Raw genomic sequence first — 19,413 nt, 5'->3', positions numbered from 1 at the left:
GGGAGTTGCAAAGATTCCGTTTGTGGCGCTACATGAAGATGAAGATGAAATCGGTTGCATCTGGCCACATCCTGACCATAATGGACACTGTAGCAGTGATCAAACAAATCAACAGCCTACTGCTTCCCATAAGCCAGTGTTTCTGAAACCTTTTTTCATTTCAAGGACCCGCAGTTAGATATGCATTAGGCCATGGACGACCCCTCTGTAAAATCCTCAGTGCTAATTCTGACATTGAACCAACCAAATGTTGCATTTGTATACTGTCGGAGTCACAGACCTGTAAGTGTCCATTTGGTTGGTTCCTAACTATCGGTTTATTTAGCTGGGGGCGCCCTGGAAACGCCCGCCTCAAAGACCACTGGGGTCCTCAGACCCCAGTTTGAGAACCTCTGCCACAAGCCGTTTGTCACAATGTGATTCCATTTTATTGTTTTGTTTAGTATTGAACCAATACAAAATTTTCTGTACATTATGTCTGTGTTTATTTAATAGGTTGCCAAAAGTTCTAACGCACCAACTGTACTTACTTAGTGATGTTTAATAATCAACTTAAGGTACTAATGTTTTCCCACAATGGATGGTTTTAGGCCAGAAGCAAATATTTATGTATTGTTTAGAATGTGCCAAACTATAAAACAAAGTAAAGAGGTGCTGATGTGCTCATGCCAGGAAATGGTTTGAAAGTCTGTCCAATCATGAACAAGTGACAAAATGAAAATAACTAGAAAGTTTCCTCCACACACACACACACACACACTGCGAGGAGTGTTCCCTACCCACAGACACACACGCACACCTGTTGTTGGAATGCCCCCTTTCCTGCCTGTCTTCTAGTCAACCATTGAAAACATCCACATTGTCCCAGGCCACAGACCAGACCGCCTCCTGTGGCTGGCCTGTAACATCCAAACACCTTGTTTCATACTGGTGGAGAAGGTGTTGTTATGTTTGACCGCTACTGTGGGCCTAAACATGAATTCATAGTGTTTTATGGCTAATGTAGGCTATACTAAATAAATACCCAACCCCTATTAAAGTCTAAATTATATCTAAATTATAGGCTTTATCATTATTTTAGGATTGATAATATTAAAGAAAAATTATAAATACATATTTTTAGAGGTCATTAATGCTCTCTTTTCATTCACTAAAATGTATTTACTTCTCCACTCTCACACTTTCATTTCTTCATTTCCTCAAATCTGTAGTCCTGTTTTCCAAAAACTCCACAGTTCATTTCTCTCGCTCTCGATCTCTCTCTGCCACGCCCCTCCTCTCTCTCTGACACGCCCCTCTCTTTCACTGGTCTCCAACTTACCTGGCAACTTCAGTCCAGTAGGGTTCTTACTACAGTACTCACAAATGCTTTATGTACCGATACTAATCAGGGTGCGATGAAGTTTCTCCTCAATAACAACTAAACGTGGACAGAGGACCAGCAGTCTAAACAAAACATAGACACACAGAACTCAGGTGAGAAATTGATGCTGTAACTGTAACTAACTGTAACTGTAACTGACAGTTTTAGATGAAACGCTTTAAAACAGTTTGATAGTTCAGTTTACAACTTGTTTTTGTTTGTTTTTTGGTGGGTAAATGTGGCTTAAAGACAAGTCCACAATAGCAATAGGAATCTGTCAAGTGATTGCACATGCCAAATACGTGTTTCTATTGTTTTAATTTGGTGGTTTTCATTATAATGCCAGATGATGAAATATGTGAGTAAATGCAGACAGTAGGCTATTCAGAGGGTGTATTGTATATTATATTTGAACCACTAATTGTTTCTCATTTTACGTCCGTTGTGTAATGATAATGAACAGCTATAGGCTCTATTATTTAGTATATTTGTCGAAGTCAAAATATTGTAGCTTCTTAGTTGTAGGCCTACCAATCATGATATAGTGTCGATGTAAAGCGACGAGACTTAAGGTTGGATTAAGAACGCCTACATAACATTAGCTAGGCTTGGCCAATGGTTCTCAAACTTTTACAGTTGAAGGTCTCCACTTAACTGACAGTATACAAATGGAACCAAATGGACCCTTCCATTTGTATACTGTCAGAGTTACAGACTTGTACTACAAGTTTGTAACTCAGACCTTTAGGGGGTTCTAAATTGATCCTTACAAGTTGTGTAAGAGTCAATTTAGAACCCCTAAAGGCCTAAAGGAACCCAGATAGTCCCTGGCTGTAATCCACGTTAATTTGAGAACCCCTGAGCTAGGCTAATGGAAATGACCTGTTAGGCCTGTCTAGAGGCCATTATGGAACATTACAGGGGCATTTAGTTGCACGTTCGTTTCCCCTGATGTTGTTTTGGCTGGAGAAGTGGAATCCTACCAGAGGTTTAGTTAGCATGATGGTGTAACTGGTCGGACCAGACCAGACCAGAGCAGTCTTCTCAACTAATGGAATCAACATCTCATGGATAAACATCCACACTCCTCACACAATTATTAGAATTTTTTTCTTCTTTTCTTTTTTTTTGGGTTGGGGCCTTGGGGTGCAAACGTTTTAGCCAGGTCTTAATTGGAAAAAGGAATAAAAAAAATATATAACTACCTAAAAAAAACACTACCTACCTGGTCAAATAAAGGTAAAATAAAACTTCACTTCACACATTCACATCTACGAAAGACACTCACAAAGCATTCATAGGCCTACTCGTGCATGCTGTGTGAGCTTGTAGATCTGCTATTTTCGGTGCACAAACATGGCGCGCAACGGTCACCCATGCTAGTAACTGTCTAGACGTGGTGCAGCAGATGCTCAATAAACTGCGCAAAAAAAAGATCCAAATCCAATCGCAATGTATTGTACTAGCCCTGAATCATGACTGTCTACAGATGACCGTCTTGTGATCCAAGGCTAGTATTGTACACTTTCGCTACCACGTAGGTAGTATTAATGTATTGTACAGCCAACTATTCACGTAGGGGGTGTGTGTGTGTGTGTGACTATTTTCTTTCTGACCGTTGAACGCACTGCGGTGTCTTTGCTCTGGTGGAGGAGCAGGTCTAAGTGACTAAATTGCGTTTCGCGCGACCGCTGTGAGCAGGGTTCGAACCTGCGCGGGGAAACCCCATTGGATTTCGAATCCAACGCCTTAACCACTCGGCCATCACAGCGTTTTATACCAATTTATAGGCATCTCGAATTCGATCTCACACCTGCCACGTTTCCAGAGCAGGTGGTAGGTAGGTAGGCCTATATTTTTTGCCATAACTGAAGACACTGCAACCGCCTGTGTATAAAACGTATGCACCGCACAGAGAAAAGGGCATAGGCCTATGTAATGTTTATGTTACAGTTGAGTTGTACATCAGTGTTCTAGTACAGTGGTTCTCAACCTGTGGGCCGGGACACACTGGTGGGCCGCGAGGATATTTCACGGGGGCCCCCAAATAATTGGCAAAACACTAAGATTAAAATGATAAGCTTGTGAGTGGGCCCTGGCCCCTGTCTGATCCATAAAAGGTTGAGAACCACTGTTCTAGTATTTAACATTGTTCAGTAGCTATCTTGACTGAGATACACACCTGTAAGTTCCCTTCATATAAGTTCCCTTGTATATCTGTCTGCCTCTTATATCTCATCATGATTTGTGTGCATGGGGTTCTCATCTTAAACAAGCTGCGTGCTTAATGAGAGTTCCAGTTTAGTAGACCTTGTATTGTGAATTTGTACTTCCATGTACTGTTATGTACTGTCATGTACTATTCTCATGTCTTACTAAATGAACTACATCAATCAAATTCACATAGACCTGCACACATGACATGGTCCCACCATGTTTGTTGTGGTTTTGTGACAGAGAGCAGAGCAAGCTAAAACATTTGTGGCATCCTCATTAACATTCAGTGTTGTTATCACTTAGAGGATCTTGGTCACACACACACACACATGCACGCGCGCGCACGCGCACGCACACACACACACACACACACACACACACACACACACACACACACACACACACACACACACACACACACACACACACACACACACACACACACACACACACACACACACACACACACACACACACACAGATGCCTTTCATATTCTTCACGTTTTTTTCTTCCCATGCATGAACTGCGTAATTCTGTGTAAACTCCCAATAGCTCCATTTCATTGCTATTTCACAAGATCTTCATTTCCTGGAACTAGAGCTAGGTAGCATTTGGTGTTCTAAACATTTCACCAGGAAGCACTGTACGTGTACGCCTATTGAACATTTGTGACAGTCTTCTCTTAATTCAACATGAGTTTGAGGACAGTTTTAGATTTCTTCTTGCTATGTTATTTTCGAGCTGCGTTCGCTTACAGCGTTCGCGCGTCTTACTTGTATAGCTTAAAATCTATGCTTTGTCTCCTTTGCCTTTGGTTTTAGTACCACTGCTGTGTGTGTGTGTGTGTGTGTGTGTGTGTGTGTGTGTGTGTGTGTGTGTGTGTGTGTGTGTGTGTGTGTGTGTGTGTGTGTGTGTGTGTGTGTGTGTGTGTGTGTGTGTGTGTTGTATTACATTTGATTGTTGATGCCACAGGCCAGTCCATCAGTTTTTGTGTAGTGTTGGGATGACAGTAGGTCTGAGTATTTAACAAGCCTCTCACAAAACAAAAAGGTCAGTCTTGACTCTTGACCCCTTCTGACATTTGTGACAATACAATATGTGTTGACTGTATTGACCGCCATGTGAAACCTGTTGGTGTGCCTTTGAGTAAGTGACTTAACTCCTACCTGTACCTATTATACCAGTATAGCTGTTTTGATGGACAACAACCCCGGTCTGATTCCAGCTGGGTGGATCTGTTTTATCTCTATAGGCAACAAACAGCCTAACAAACAAACAACTATTTTTTTGTTTAGCTAACTGCTCTCGACAAGCTGCAATACATAAATAATTAATTGTTCAATGTCTATACAAGCAATCACCAGTAAGTATTGCATTGGCCAGAGTGCCCAGAAGACCATAATCCAATAATTTAATTAGAATAATTGTGGAAGTTTGTACAAAAATGTACAAACGAGAAGTGTTAGAACTGTCACTCGAAATAGGAGACAAAAGCTAAGCAGAAGTGGTTGATGTAGCTTATTCGGCTGGTTTATTCCTAGATCAGTGGTTCTCAAACCCTTTCATTTCAAGGACCCCCATAACTCTGAGAGTGTACAAATGGACCCATTTGTACACTCTCAGAGTTACAGACCCTGTACGGGTCCATTTGGAACCCCCTCAAGGAACCCAGATGGTCCCTGGACCTCACTTTGAGAACCACTGTCCTAGATTTGTTTAAATTACTCACTGGTATCGGATTGGTACTCGGTATATCGACCGATACGCATGTTATGGGTATTGGAATCGGTATCGGGAAGGAGAAACTGGTATCGGTACATCTCTACAGGTTTGAATAGGCCCAGTTCTCCCGATACCAAACTACCCCCACACACACACACACACACACACTTCTTGTTAGTGGACAAGAAGGGTGGTGATGCATTAAGAGAGGAGGGTGGGGTGGCAGACCATGGGGGCTTCATCTGGGATTCCCCTATAGCGTTCGCATTTAAAGGGCAAGACCACTTTGGTTGAGGTTTGGGTTGTGTAGTTTACCTTGCCATGATGTAACTCCAAAGGTGGAGAAGAAATAAAAAATAATTGCTCCATTGATTAGAAATTGATAATTCAAAATATGCTCCTCATTGACTTACATTGTACGGTGAAACAGCTCTCAAAGTCACTATTTTAGCATGTAAACGAACACAAACAAAGATTCAGACAATATGGACCATCACCAAACCCAGTACTGTAAAGGTTTTTGATAAAAATGTTAACTTCCTGTTGATTTAGCTATTTTTATTAAGAAGAAAACCCGGACTGGATCCACGGTTTCCGGATCTTCAAATTGTAAAATCAGCAGGAAGTTGACATTTAAGAAAAATAAAATAAACAGTACCGGGTCTGATGATTTTATATATTGTCTGAATCTTGTGTTTGTTTATGTGCTAAAAGAGTGACTTTAAGAGCTGTTTTACCATACAATGTAAATCAATGAGGAGCATGTTTTGAATTATCAATCTCTAATCAATGGAGCAATTATTTTTGATTTCTTGTCCACCTTTGGAGTTAGAGACCATGGCAAGGTAACTTACACAACCCAAACCTCTACTAAAGTGGTCTTGCCCTTTAACCTCAAATTCAGTTCTGTTATGCATATTTTCTCCACCTCTAAATGTTTTTCTTTTTTTTTTGCAGATTAATCTGATAGTAGATCTGCAGACTATACTGAGTGAATACAGTATCAATCCACATCTACACGTGACACATGTTATTATAGACACATGTTGTCTTGTCTTTAACCATACATTCATCAGCCACTTTCAACCTGAAGATATTTTAACCACTTAAATCCCATATGGGCAGTGGTCGAAAGTAACTAAGTACATGTACTCAAGTACTGTACTCGAGTACAATTTTGAGATATTTGTACTTTATTTCCAATACGTTTACTTCTACTCCACTACATCTCAGAGGCAAATATTGTACTCCACTACAATTGTTTGAAAGCTTTAGTTACTAGTTACTTTGCAGATATAAATTATTACATTATAAAACATACATGAACCACTTTAGTCTTATTTTATACCTAGGCTATTTGAAAATAGCCTAGGTATAAAAAAGGGTCGCGTTGTGAGCTTGTCGATCTGATATCTTCTGTTAAAGTCTTCCCCATGAGGATGCTGGGGTTAAAGTGGTTTTAAAAAATATCACTTTTTTTTTATTCAGCAGATCTACAAGCTCACTTGCCAGCCACCCTCCAGGGTTTTTCTGAAATGATGCCTTTGTGGCAGAGAGAGTGAATGCGTGACTACACACACACACACACTGTCAGTTTCAAGTTAATCCTACAGCAGATGAAATTCACTTAGACGTCGCGCTTACTTTCTGTGTGTTTAATTTCTATGCATCTGTGATTGATTTGCTTTGATGTGGTTCAGGTGTGTTGTGGCCACACCTCCTCTATAGCTGTCTACACAACCAGAGCACACACACACAGACACACACCTACCAACACACATACTCCTACATTATCATCCATCTTTGCTGACAGAACACAGACGACAAAGAGCTCTATCCTAAGTGCTGCTCAGGCTGTCATTAACTGCTGTGGCTGCTGGTGACAGAATAGACTGGACAGAGGTAGCTACAGGGGTGACATTATCCATCTTAGCTGGTTTAGAAGAACTTAAGCCTGCTTTCAGTTTGTCATTTGATGTCTAGAAGACGGAGGAATTTACTTCTTGGACTCACATACTGTAACTACTCCTCCTGAGAATGGTGTCATGTTTAGAATTGTACACAGTCAAATCCTCAGTGTTAAAGTGAATCTGTCCATTTGTACGTCAGAGAATGTACAAAGGGAACCAAATGGACCCTTCCCTGTTTTAACACTGAGGATTTCATTGTGTATGTTTAATCATTGTAAGAGTTGTTTTTAATCGCTGATACAAATGCTGAGAGTAGAATTAAACAAAAGAAAAAAACTTAAAGTAAAAGCAAATCCATCTAAAAAGTAATATTGTCTCTACAGTTGCTGATCTGACCTCCCAGGCGCATTGAGGCCCAGATTCCTCAGATTCTCTTTAGGTAAGTTCATTGATGTTGTTTTGTTAGTTTTATTTTCATAGTAATCTATTGACAATGGTGTTTGTTCAATAACCGGGATCTCTCCAGCTCTTTAGTAAACAGAAAATTCATTTTCAGGTGGGTTGCCAATTATTAGATTCCATTATATAGTATTCCTATTTTGTCTGTTTTCTCATCTAATCAATTTCACTTGTTTATCCTGTTTGAGATATCTATACTGATTGGATGAATTTGGCATCCTCACATGGACATGTATTTTCTGTTTACTAAAGAACTGGAGACACTGCTGGGAGACCCCTGTTACTGAACAAACACTCTATGCCAGTGATTACTATCAGAATATAGAACTATTTAACACAATAAATCACACATAGTAGCTTTTTAAGCACTGAGCACTCGTTTTAGAAGTAAAAACGAAACACTGAGTGCTTTGTTTTTACTTTCACATTTTAATCTGGTTCGGTTAGTACGTACACATTAGTCTGTGTGACCCATACAGCGATATTGTTTTGTTTATTTGTTTGAGGATCGCTTTCACATGTTTAGAGCTGTGAGCATTGCAGGATCAGTGCCAAATTTCTGTATTTCTGTAGGCTAATGAACCTCATACTGGCCGACCATGTGTTGCTCAGCTTTGAGGTAATTCGAAGCCAAGGTGTCACATGAGGGAGCGTTATGTAATGGAATGGTTTAATATGAAGCCAAGAAAGACGTCACACTAGGGAACATAATGGAATGGTTTAGCAGTGCTGGTGCATCGTTTACTTTGACACGATGAAACCGGACAGGTGGATTTGTAAGTGGCTCCTCTGACTGCATTGTTTCTAGCACTAGATCAACAGTTGACATGTCTGAATGATGATGTCGGGGGTAAATACGTCAAGGCTGACACACCCTTTTGGTTCTTTTGTCAGCTTGAGTAGCCCTGCTACGTTTTGACAGTACTGTAAGTGGCACTTTTGTGTTTAGTCTGCATGGGTCAGGTTAAACCACGGTATTTTAAGTGGAATGTGGCCAGACCTGGGAATTGTTCACCTTTTCTAGTGCAAGACAGGGAGGATCACAGCCCTAAACCAGGTGAAAATAGCAAGAATAGCCGACCTTCAAGCTCACAAAGGCATTGCATCGTGATATGTTGTGAGCTTGTATTGTACATAGCCTATTGTCTCCTATTTGTGAACGTTTGTTTCTTTTCCTCTCCTTTCCAATTGGCCAACTGCCCTAAACTGACTATTGACGATCAGTTATTTTCATTAAAGTGATAGTTCACCCCAAAAATTACTTATTTTATATTAATTACACACCCCATGAAGCCTTGAATTCATGGAGACTTTTTAGTTTTTGTCGCATTCCTAAGCCAATAATTTGATGACCGTCGGAAAGATTCGAATGTCTCCGGTAGGAGACTCAAAGTTGACACTTTGAGTCTCCTACCGGATCATAAAATTATTGGCTTAGGAATGCGACAAAAAAATCTCCATGGGGTGTGTAATCTTAGGGGTGAACTATCCCTTTAAGCGACAACAATGTACAGTAGCCTCAGGTATTTTACTGTCCGAATAGGTGTTTTGTAACTACTCTCTCCATATGACAACTGATTACTTCCTTTTATTCAGTGGTGCATTTTGCTGGTGGTTTATTTCCCATGCTTTGGCTCTGGGCCTTTCATCATCATAATCATCATTATGTTGTTGTTCTGTAGGAGTCTCTCCTCCCAGTCCACCATGATGGCAGAGGCAGCAGCAGCAGGCCCGGCCCCCGAAATGTTCTCGGAGCAAGAGCTCACCTGCTCCATCTGTCTGGACCTCTTCAGCGATCCTGTCTCCACTCCCTGTGGACATAACTTCTGCCAGGTACTGTATGTCTGGACAGTACCGTGTTCACCCTCTGTTATTTCTTTAAAAAAAACACTTGAACCCTAGCATCCCTATTCTGGGATGAACAACAATCAGCATGATGATCAGCAAAAATGGCCGATCTACACACATCACAATGTGTTTTGAGCTATTTTTGGAGAACAGATTTGCATGGACCTAGCATGGAGCCTTGGGGGACCCCAGTCAACTAGTAGCTGGGGTTTAAGTGGCTTTTAAAGCGATGACGGACAACGCTTTATAGTTGTCTAGGAAAGTGAGCCTGACCGACTGGTGTACATATAAGTTGGTACATTTATGAAATACTTGGTTTTACCTGCTGGTGCCAATGTGAGCTTCAGTTATCAATATTGTAATTAATATTTTCTAGACTCAGTAATGAATATAGTAATTAATAGTGCAAGGAAATGCGTGTTTTAAAAATGCATGAAAGTTAAACTTAAGCCTGAGTTATGCGTTGTTGCGCCCCAGTGTCGTACACCAAAAATAGCCAATCCACAAGCTCACAACACATCGCAGCACGCCCCGTTGTGAGCTTGTAGATCTGTTATTTTTGGTGTGCGGCACCAGTGTGCAACTATTAGTATAAATCAAGCCTTGGGGTGTGATCATAATTTTTTTTCCTGGACTGGTTTTGTTGCAGGCCTGTATTGGAGGATACTGGGCTTCCAGCACTGTGTGTACCTGCCCGCTCTGCAAGAGACAGTTTGAAGAGCGACCGCTCCTCAGCATCAACAAAGTCTTCGGTCACATCGCCGACAACTACAAGATGTCCCGGTACGGAACGGCCTCTAATGGAGAATTACCCATAGAGGCTGGGATGGGTTTACCCATGAAGGCAGGCGGTCAGACAATGAACTCGGCCGGAGCGAATTCGAACCCCTTTCGAACGGCCGAGTCACACGTGGACTGTGTGTGGTGTGACGTGTGCACAGGCATCAAACAGCGCGCCGTCAGCTCCTGTCTCACGTGCACGGCCTCGTACTGCGACGCACATGTCCTGCCTCACCGCAACTCGGCTTTCTATGCCAGCCACCAGCTGCTGGACCCCCAGGAGGCCCTGAGGGGTCGCACCTGTTGTGCACATCGCCGCCTGCTGGAGGTGAGGGGAACTGCAGCTCGACTTTAATGGCTAATTTATACTTGGTTGCGCACCGAAAATAGCTGATCTACAAGCTCACAATTTGTTGTGATTACCAGGTGTACTGTAAGACATGCCAGCGCTGTATCTGTGCCATCTGTGTCCTGGAGGAACACCGTACACACAAAACTGTCTCTGTCCAGACCGAGAGACTCAGCAAACAGGTGAGAAGAAGAGAGACACAGAAATGGATTGATGAACAGAGCTAGTAGAGGCCAGCTAGTATACCAGTGGTTCTCAAACAAACGTTTTCATGTCAAGGACCCCCAAATTTAGATGAGAAGAGAAGAAGTGTGCAAAAAGAAATGCCTACATTATTCCCTTTCCCCCCCCAAGTTTTTTTTAATAGCCAAGTTATTTTAATGCTATATTAACACATTTTGCTGGGGACCCCCTGGAACCCCTCAAGGACCCCTGGGGGTCCCCGGGCCCCACTTTGAGAACCGCTGTGGTATTGAGTTAGGTAATGCACTGACAACACAGGGGAAGGGAATGATGATGACTTAAAGGGGAAATCCACCCATTTTCAATATTTAACTATGTCATTAATATAGCATAAAGGAGTTGTGTGGAAATAAGAAAAAATTAAAAAAAAAATTAACATTGCAAAAAAATGTAACATTGCAAAAAAATTAACATTGCAAATTACACTGTGATGACTCATCATGGTGTAATTTGCAATGTTAATTTTTTTGCAATGTTACATTTTTTTGCAATGTTATTTTTTTTTTTAATTTTTTCTTATTTCCACACAACTCCTTTATGCTATATTAATGACATAGTTAAATATTGAAAATGGGTGGATTTCCCCTTTAAGCCTAATTCATATTTAATCATATAACTGTGTTGCTCACCTGAAAATCTTGAATTGTGTTGCTCACCTGAAAATCTTGAATTGTAAATGAGCCACTAGAAATCTCATGTCTTTCTGTCTGTCCATCCATCCTTTTCTCCTTCCAGAAACTGGTAGCAAAGACGGAAATGGAGATGATGAATCGGATTGAGGGGAAGAACCTCCGTCTCATGGAGCTGACAGAGAGGCTAAACCGTATCAGAGTAAGAATAACTTTATACAACCTTGTTGCCTCATACTGCAATTCCCCTACTGCAGGCAGTCAGATCTAGCAACTGTTTCACCTCTCAGACCTTGTTACTTTAGGGCAGGCGTTCCCAAACGTTTTAGCTTGAGCCCAAAAGATACATTTGGTGTCTCCCGAGAGCCAAACTTTCAAAAAATACATATTTAATACCCTAATTAATAGTGAAAATCTGCTATTTTCCCTTTTTTTAAAAATAATGGTATTGTAGGAAACGTAGAAAGAAACCTTGCGACCCATAAGAATTTGGGAAACACTGCTTTAGGGTATGATTCACAAGCACGTGACTGAAGCAGTCGCATTACATTCTACGAAAGCAAAGGGGCGGAGCTTCCAATTGGCTGTGTGTGTGTGTGTGTGACGTGCGTCATGTGGAGTACAACTTAGTTGAATTTTGGTGCGGTTGACACCTCAAGTAAATCAGTCCAGTACTGATCTGCCAATTGAACTGTAAGTGGGGTTCATTCTCGCCTAGTACAACCACGGTCTTATACTGTTGGCCACTGAGCAGTGGAGCAGTTGGGGTTCAGTGCCATGCTCAAGGGAACTTCAGCGTTGTTGGGGGTGTAAATTCGAAAACACACCGCATCTGTGAGCATGTAGATCTGCTATTTTCACAATAACAAGTTTGGGAACCACTGCTTTAGGCCACCGCTGCCCCAATGAACGAATGCAATCTTGTCTGTTGCAGAGCTACGCAGACGGAGAGCAGAACGAGCTGGAGCACCTCCTGGACAGAATGTCTCGCTCCCTGGAGAGGATCCGCTCCGAGCTGGTGGGCGGCATCCAGGACAAACGGGCCATCGTGGAGACCAAGGGGGAGGGGCTTGTGAGACGTCTGGAGGCGGAGCTGAGCTTGCTGCGGGAGAGGCGGGCCAAGCTGGAGGTGCACGCCACCAGCCAGGATCACATAGGATTTCTCCGGGTAGGGATGCACCTTGTAGACTTTTTTTACTCTGTTACTTTACTCTCTCTATATTTACTGCCCTCCTTTACTTTCCTGTCCCACCTTCTCCATCATGTTTTCATTGCTTCCTTCCTCCATTCCTCTCTTCCTCCAATATGACATAATCCTCATTGCCCCCAGAGATGCAAACAACGCACCGTAACCTCACTGAGCTCCATGGCAGGAGCCCCGTCTGAGAGCTATTTAATGCTTTTCTGTAAATAATTTATTGTCTGATGATGAATTGAGTACACTGGAAACGAGCCCCCCATAGTTTTTTATTGTACTGTTTCTAATTGCTAATAAAGTATTCAATCAATCATCACATCACACAAAAAACAATACTGGTGGATAATTTCGGCAGTATTGTCCTGTTAACCTTATTTTTGGAAGACCAGATCACTTATGATATTGTTGTTGTTCTATATTATTTTGTTCTAAATATCCACAGGTTGGCAAACTAGACGTAGATATAATGTACTGGACGCTGTATCTTTTATTGTGTAGACCTGTTTTGTTTCATTCTGATTTGGTCTAATACTCATTACTCGCCACCATTCTCCCCTTCCTCTGAACTCCTCTCCTATTTCCCCCATCCGTTCTACCTCTCCTCTCCAGGGTTTTGAGGAGGCCGGTGCCCCTCTGGGAGTGGTCTCAGACCTCCAGGAGGAGGTAGACGACGAGTCAGAGCTGGCCCTGCAATTCAACCTGGGGGAGGTGAAGAGCGCCCTGGTGGAGGTGAAGGAGAAGATGGATGACATCAGGATGGGAGAGATTCGACACAGGGGCTCCCGGAGCTCTAGTGAGTACAACAGTTCGGGCTAAAAAAATAAATACGTTTGTGATTTTTCACCAACTCGGTACTCCTGAATCGCTGCCCTTCTCTAGCTCTCCTATCTAGCATCAGGGTCTTGAGCTCTACACAGGGCTGTTAGCGAAGATGTCGCGCCGCAGTGCATCCACGTAGAGTGGTGCACTTCTTGTTATGGTACACGTCTAGTTATGATGTGTGCAGCTTCCAGTGTGGCCCATGATTCCTGGTCACATGCACAGGATTACAGAGAGTTAAAGGGACAGTTCACCCCCAAAATGGCTTTTTTTCCATCGATTACTCAGACTTTAATTCATGGATATTGTTTTGTTTTTGTCGCATTCCTAAGCCCAGTAAGGCGAGGACGAGCAGTGGGTTCCGGTAGGAGACACAAAGAGTCTCCTTTGTGTCTCCTACCGGAACCCACTGCTCGTGGTGAAATTATTGGCTTAGGAATGCGAAAATGTTAACCACAAAGAGTCTCCTACTGGAACCCACTGCTCGTGGTGAAATTATTGGCTTAGGAATGCGACAAAAACAAAAAATGTTAACCACAAAGAGTCTCCTTTGTGTCTCTTACTGGAACCCACTGTTCGTAATCAAATTATTGGTTTAGGAATATGACAAAAACTAAAAAATATCCAGTCTCCAATAGCCAGTCTCCATGGGGTGAGTAATCAATAGAAAATAAGTACTTTTTTGGGTGAACTATCCCTTTTAACTTGTATACCCGTATAACCTTTACTCAACCACGAAGTCACAGATTGAAACCTCTTTTACAAGTGAGACATGTTAACCATAGAGTTATAATATGCCCCCAGCTATTCATTTCAATGAAAGTTGCTCACCAGCATTTGAAGCACCCAAACCGGGTGCTTCAAATGCTGGTGAGCAACTTTCATTGAAAAATGGTGCCCAATGCCAAATGGTGCCAAATGGTGCCCAAATGCGGAAGACTTGAGCACCGAGCCGGCGCACTAGGGTTTCAAACGGTAGAAGCATGCCCAGTGGCGTTTTTAAATGCGGAAGTATTGAAATCCCAGATTTAACTTGCAGGCGACGGCAGCTTCACTGGTCTACCGTGTTTCTGGGGGCTTGATGTTAACCAATAAAAAGAAAAACACCTTAATCCTTACAGATTTCTGAAAAACGTATATGTCATCTCTGTCGGGTGCAAACCTCATATGTCCAAAACTGTTACTTTTCATGATTCAAATAAAAAAATTGGTGCCGCGTTTCGAGCTTGTACATCTGCTACTTTTGATGCTTTTGTGTGACACTGTAGTATGATCAAGTAGGGCATTCATTTACAGAAAAAATATGGAGGTAAGAGGTTTCTGCCCGACAGCAACGATATGTAGTTTACAAAATCTAAAATGATACAGATGCTTTCCCGGATTGAATGGGTTAAAAAGACGGGGAGATTAGGAATTACATTCACTGATTTGTGGTATTTCTGTAAAGGGGTTTTGAAGGGAATGTGCAACTTTTCATTCAGAAGTCATATGATGACTGTTGTTGTTGTTGTGCTCCAGTCTCGTCAGGTGAGAGCGGCATGCTGAACGAGAGCATGCTCAGCGTGAGAGAGAGCATGCTGAGTGTGCGAGGAAGCAGTGTCAATCTGAAGAAGAGCCATTGGTCTCTGAGAGGTCAGTTACAGCACCTACATATAGCACTGAATTATGGTTGAAAATGATATATACACAGTAAAATCATCAGTGTTTAAAGGAGGAGTTCACCCAAAAAATTACTTATTTTCTATCAATTGCACACCCTATGAAGCCTTGAATCCATGGATTTATTTTTGTTTTTGTCGCATTCCTAAGCTAATAATTTGATTCCCGTCTCCTACCGGCTAATGTATCCGGTAGGAGACACAAAGTAGATCATTTGTGTGTCCTACCGGAAATACACACGGTCATCAAATTATTGTCTTAGGAATGCCACAAAAACAAAAATAAATCCATGAAATCAAGGCTTCATGGGGTGTGTAATTGATAGAAAATAAGTCATTTTTTGGGTGAACTCCTCCTTTAATTTGAGTCCAAATATTGTACAAAATAATGGAACCAAATGGACTCAAGAGTCCACAAATTTGTACAATCTTTGTAGTTTGGACTTTAGCTTACTGTGTACACAGTAAAATCCTTAGTTTTACTATGTAATCTAGTATATTAGTGTGCTCTGTCTACAATCTGTAATGAATCTGTAATGTAAACGTGTTATATTGTTCTGTATTCTACTTTTCCTATGGTTTTCTCTTACATCATCCTTAACAAAGTGGTGATTTAAGAAAATATAATTGTCTCCATTTAAAAAAATTCATACAGTAATTTTCTCTGTTTTAAGTGGTGCGACGTTGGTGCGACGTCTGATCAAATGATAACTGTGTTTGGCTCCTTCTTTCCATCTGTCTAGATCTAAAGAAGATTAAAACGGGTTCAGGTAAGCGTCTTATTTTAATATTACAGACTGTTTATTGCTGAAACATGAATCCCAACATTCTGCTCTGCAGTTTTCCAAATGGCTGCTCAGCTCTGTCTACGTTCCATAATAACAGAGCTGTCTTTTTTTTCCAGGCCTAAAGAAGATTCGTCCTTATCTTGGTGGGTAATGTCTTCATTCCATAATAATAACAAACTGTGGGTTCATACAACTTCCTGTGTGTGTTAGTTTGCCTTTTAGGCTTTCTAAACCAAAACTGCACAGGGCAGATATGACAAATAACTTAAAATAAAGAAATGACAGTACCAGTACCAATAATCAAAATAAATTATGTGCTCTTATTATTTATTATATCTATTATTAGATATAATGTCTTCATGTTTAATGTTTTACTTTGAAATGTTTTTAAATATAGTGAATCGTGAAAATGTGACGCAATCGTGACCTTGTAGATCTGCTATTTCGGCTGTTTTGAAAAATGTTTTGAAAAGGTATTCTGCAAAAATAATTGTGATTATCAAATAATTGCCAGCAATCGTGTAATAATTGTGTGTACTTCCTGTGTGCAGAGGATGTGACATTGAACCCGGTGACGGCCTACCCTTTCCTCATCCTGTCGGAGGACAGAAAGCAGGTGAAGAGAGGAGAGAAGCTCCAGTTCTACAGGAACAGCCAGCAGCGCTATGACGTCTGGTCCTGTGTCATCGCCAAGGAGGGCTACAACTCTGGACGGCACTACTGGGAGGTGAGAGGTCACGGTTGATGGGGGCACGGGTCATCATTTGCTTTATTGTTAAATTGGTTCTAACTGTAATTGTATCCTTGCTCTGTAAAGCACTTTGAGCTGCATTTCATGTCATGAAAGGTGCTATACAAATAAAGTTTATTATTATTATTATTATTATTATCAATGTGTCCGTACACGGACAAATGTGTACGTGGCAAGACTTGGCCATTTCCGTTTACATAATGAGGAAGTTTGCCCAACCCACGCTTCGCTACCAGGGGCGAAATGGTACACAAATGGTCTCCAGTGGGCTCTGTCTGAGGGCAGATCTCGCAAACGTCCTGTGTTTTATTGGTGCTAGATCTCGAGAGTGTGTTGCTGGGACAGAGAAAGGTAGATGACAAAGTAGATTTGTTATCTCCTGATTTGTCTCTCTGAAAAAAGCCATTTGAGTGTCAGAATATTGAGAGGATTGTGTGGCTTGTGAAGTCTGGGTCCCAAATAATATTTAGTTCAGTGACCATAGGGCTGAAGAATGGGTCAGAAGCTGTGTTCACGTTCACTCTCCCATGTAATTAATATACCCCCCTCCGCCCCATTCCATCGTCTTTGTCTCTCTCAGGTGAGCGTAGGCGAGAATAAGGACTGGAAGCTGGGTGTGGTGCTGGAGTCGGCTCAGAGGAAGGGCCTGTTCGACATGAGTCCCGGGAACGGCTACTACTCCATCTGGTGGAGCGGCAATCACCTGCGTGCCCTAACCGCCCCACCCCTTACCAAGGTCAGCTCATGGATTTTAACTGCTACTTTATTGCCGTGATACGTACTGTATTGTGTATATATCCCTTTTGTTTGTCTAATCAAAATGATGTGTTTCCTGCCCTTCTTTATGAGGGCGGAAACAATTAATTGTTCGTGTATAGCATGACAAAAAATATACAAATAAAGTATGTTTCAAAATAAGACATTTTGACATTCTGCGGTGTGCTTTTATTTTGGAGGGCTAGAGTTAGAATTGGGTGTTGAGAAAAAAACTCACCTGTCTCTTCCTGCCTTCATCCCCGTGCAGGTGAAGGCTCCGCCCAAGCTGCGCCACGTGGGCGTGTATCTGGACGTGGAGGAGGGCCAGGTGTCCTTCTACAACGCCAAGACGGGCAGTGAGATCTACACCTTCACGGGAGCAGAGTTCCGAGGGAAGACGTTCCCTCTGTTGGGCACCGGAGACAAGGAAGCGCCCCTGGTTCTCATGACCACACATTACACCAGCCTGCACGAGTAACTCCCATTATGAGCAAACGAGAAAAGGAGGGAGAGAGAACTGGTCTACCAACGAATTGTGTTAAAAGGATCCCTGGCTAACCTAAGCCTTATATGCCTTCATACATTATAATTGCCCTCTATAACAAAAATGTAAAATTAAAAACCCCTTAAATATTTTCTTGATTTTAGATATAGTTAATCTTTTACTCAAGGGGGGCAATGCCTGTCGCAAGTTGATGTCATTTGTCCATGTGTGTCTTAGCCCTATGGACTGCATGTGCTAATAAAAACATTTAAAATATTGTTTTGATGCTCATATTAACCTTGGGAAGTATTAAGTTGTTTTTTAATTAAGTTGGTTTTTAATCATGTTTAGGTTAAGTACAATTGTTTATAGCTGGACCACATGGACAAATGACATCAACTTGCGACGGGCGTTGTCCCACTTTGAGTAAAAGATGAACTATTTTTAAAATGGAGAAAATATTTACAGTGTTTTTAATTTGTAATTTTAGTTATAGAGGGCAATTATAATGTAGTAAGGCTTATTAGTCAGGGATCCGTTTAACTAATGTTTTTAAATGAGCTCTGCTTTATGAATGTAAATGAAGCCTGGCAGTTTTATGGAAGGGAGAAAGGGACAGATGTGGAGAGGGAGAAATATGAGGAGTGAAGGGTGGGATGGAGTCGCGAAGGAGGTGGGGTTTTTAACCATCTTAGCTGCTGGTGTGAATCAAGGACTGTGTTTGGTGGGGAGGTGATAGTTTGTGTAACTCGTACATACATCTCTAATAAATACACACACACACACACACACACACACACACACTAATGAATGTCTTGAACTGAATAACAGAGATGTGACCACACATTTTTGTCTGGAATCTGGAATCCATTCCTCAAGATTTTATTTGTTCGTGAAATGAGAAATCTATATTAATAAATTATGGAAATCAAATGTATTGTTACTGCGTGATCACTGTTTGTTTTCATCTGTATTAGCTACTGCTAATAACAATTTAGAATACTGTAGAATAGAGCAATACCGAGTAGGCTACTGGTCACTTGTCAGTGGCAAGAAGTACTGAATGTCATTCAAGTGAGTGACATTCACTACATGGACCCAGTAGTAATGTACAACTCATAGCATGGTTTAAAGCTAAATAGAATCTCATGACTTAAAACTTTTGTTAGGCCAAGTCCCAACTGTGATTTGAGAAACTGAGTGTTTCCTAAACAATTTGCACAATTTTGCGTAGAATTATGTTTTGTTCTTTCGTTCATGTTCCAGTTGAAGAAATCGCAGATTGAGGCTTTAACCGTTGCTTTTATGAAATATCTGACACCATTAGGGTTTTTTGGAAGATGCCTCTGAACATGCATTCTTTAGCTAGTTTGACCAATTCAAACACACTTTAATATAATCTATTGCTAGTTTGAACACTTACATTACTCTATCAGAC

At 41.4% G+C, this 19,413-nt stretch overlaps 1 protein-coding gene across 3 annotated transcripts; it reads left to right on the top strand.

The window, feature by feature from the left end:
• The first annotated feature begins 1,348 nt into the window (after positions 1 to 1,348).
• On the top strand, positions 1,349 to 18,912 carry btr30 (bloodthirsty-related gene family, member 30). Of its 3 annotated transcripts, none has more exons than XM_080447088.1 (14): positions 1,351 to 1,476; positions 7,597 to 7,652; positions 9,355 to 9,505; positions 10,170 to 10,628; positions 10,727 to 10,831; positions 11,628 to 11,723; positions 12,456 to 12,689; positions 13,329 to 13,512; positions 15,057 to 15,170; positions 15,940 to 15,966; positions 16,101 to 16,127; positions 16,536 to 16,711; positions 17,316 to 17,471; positions 17,760 to 18,912. In XM_080447088.1, exons 3-14 carry the CDS (start codon positions 9,377 to 9,379, stop codon positions 17,967 to 17,969), a joined length of 1,917 nt encoding a protein of 638 aa, XP_080303214.1. In that variant the 5' UTR covers positions 1,351 to 1,476; positions 7,597 to 7,652; positions 9,355 to 9,376; the 3' UTR covers positions 17,970 to 18,912. The 3 variants fall into 3 exon arrangements, with proteins under 3 accessions (XP_080303216.1, XP_080303214.1, XP_080303215.1); XM_080447089.1 differs by lacking the exon at positions 1,351 to 1,476 and adding an exon at positions 7,093 to 7,205; XM_080447090.1 differs by lacking the exon at positions 7,597 to 7,652 and having other exon boundaries at positions 1,349 to 1,476.
• Positions 18,913 to 19,413: the final 501 nt, after the last annotated feature.

The sequence above is a fragment of the Gymnoscopelus braueri genome (genome assembly GCF_963280865.1).
Source record: "Gymnoscopelus braueri genome assembly, chromosome: 13".
Taxonomy (NCBI): domain Eukaryota; kingdom Metazoa; phylum Chordata; class Actinopteri; order Myctophiformes; family Myctophidae; genus Gymnoscopelus; species Gymnoscopelus braueri.
The sequence above is the reverse complement of the archived record's forward strand: the minus strand, read 5'-3'. Positions and strand labels throughout refer to the sequence as shown.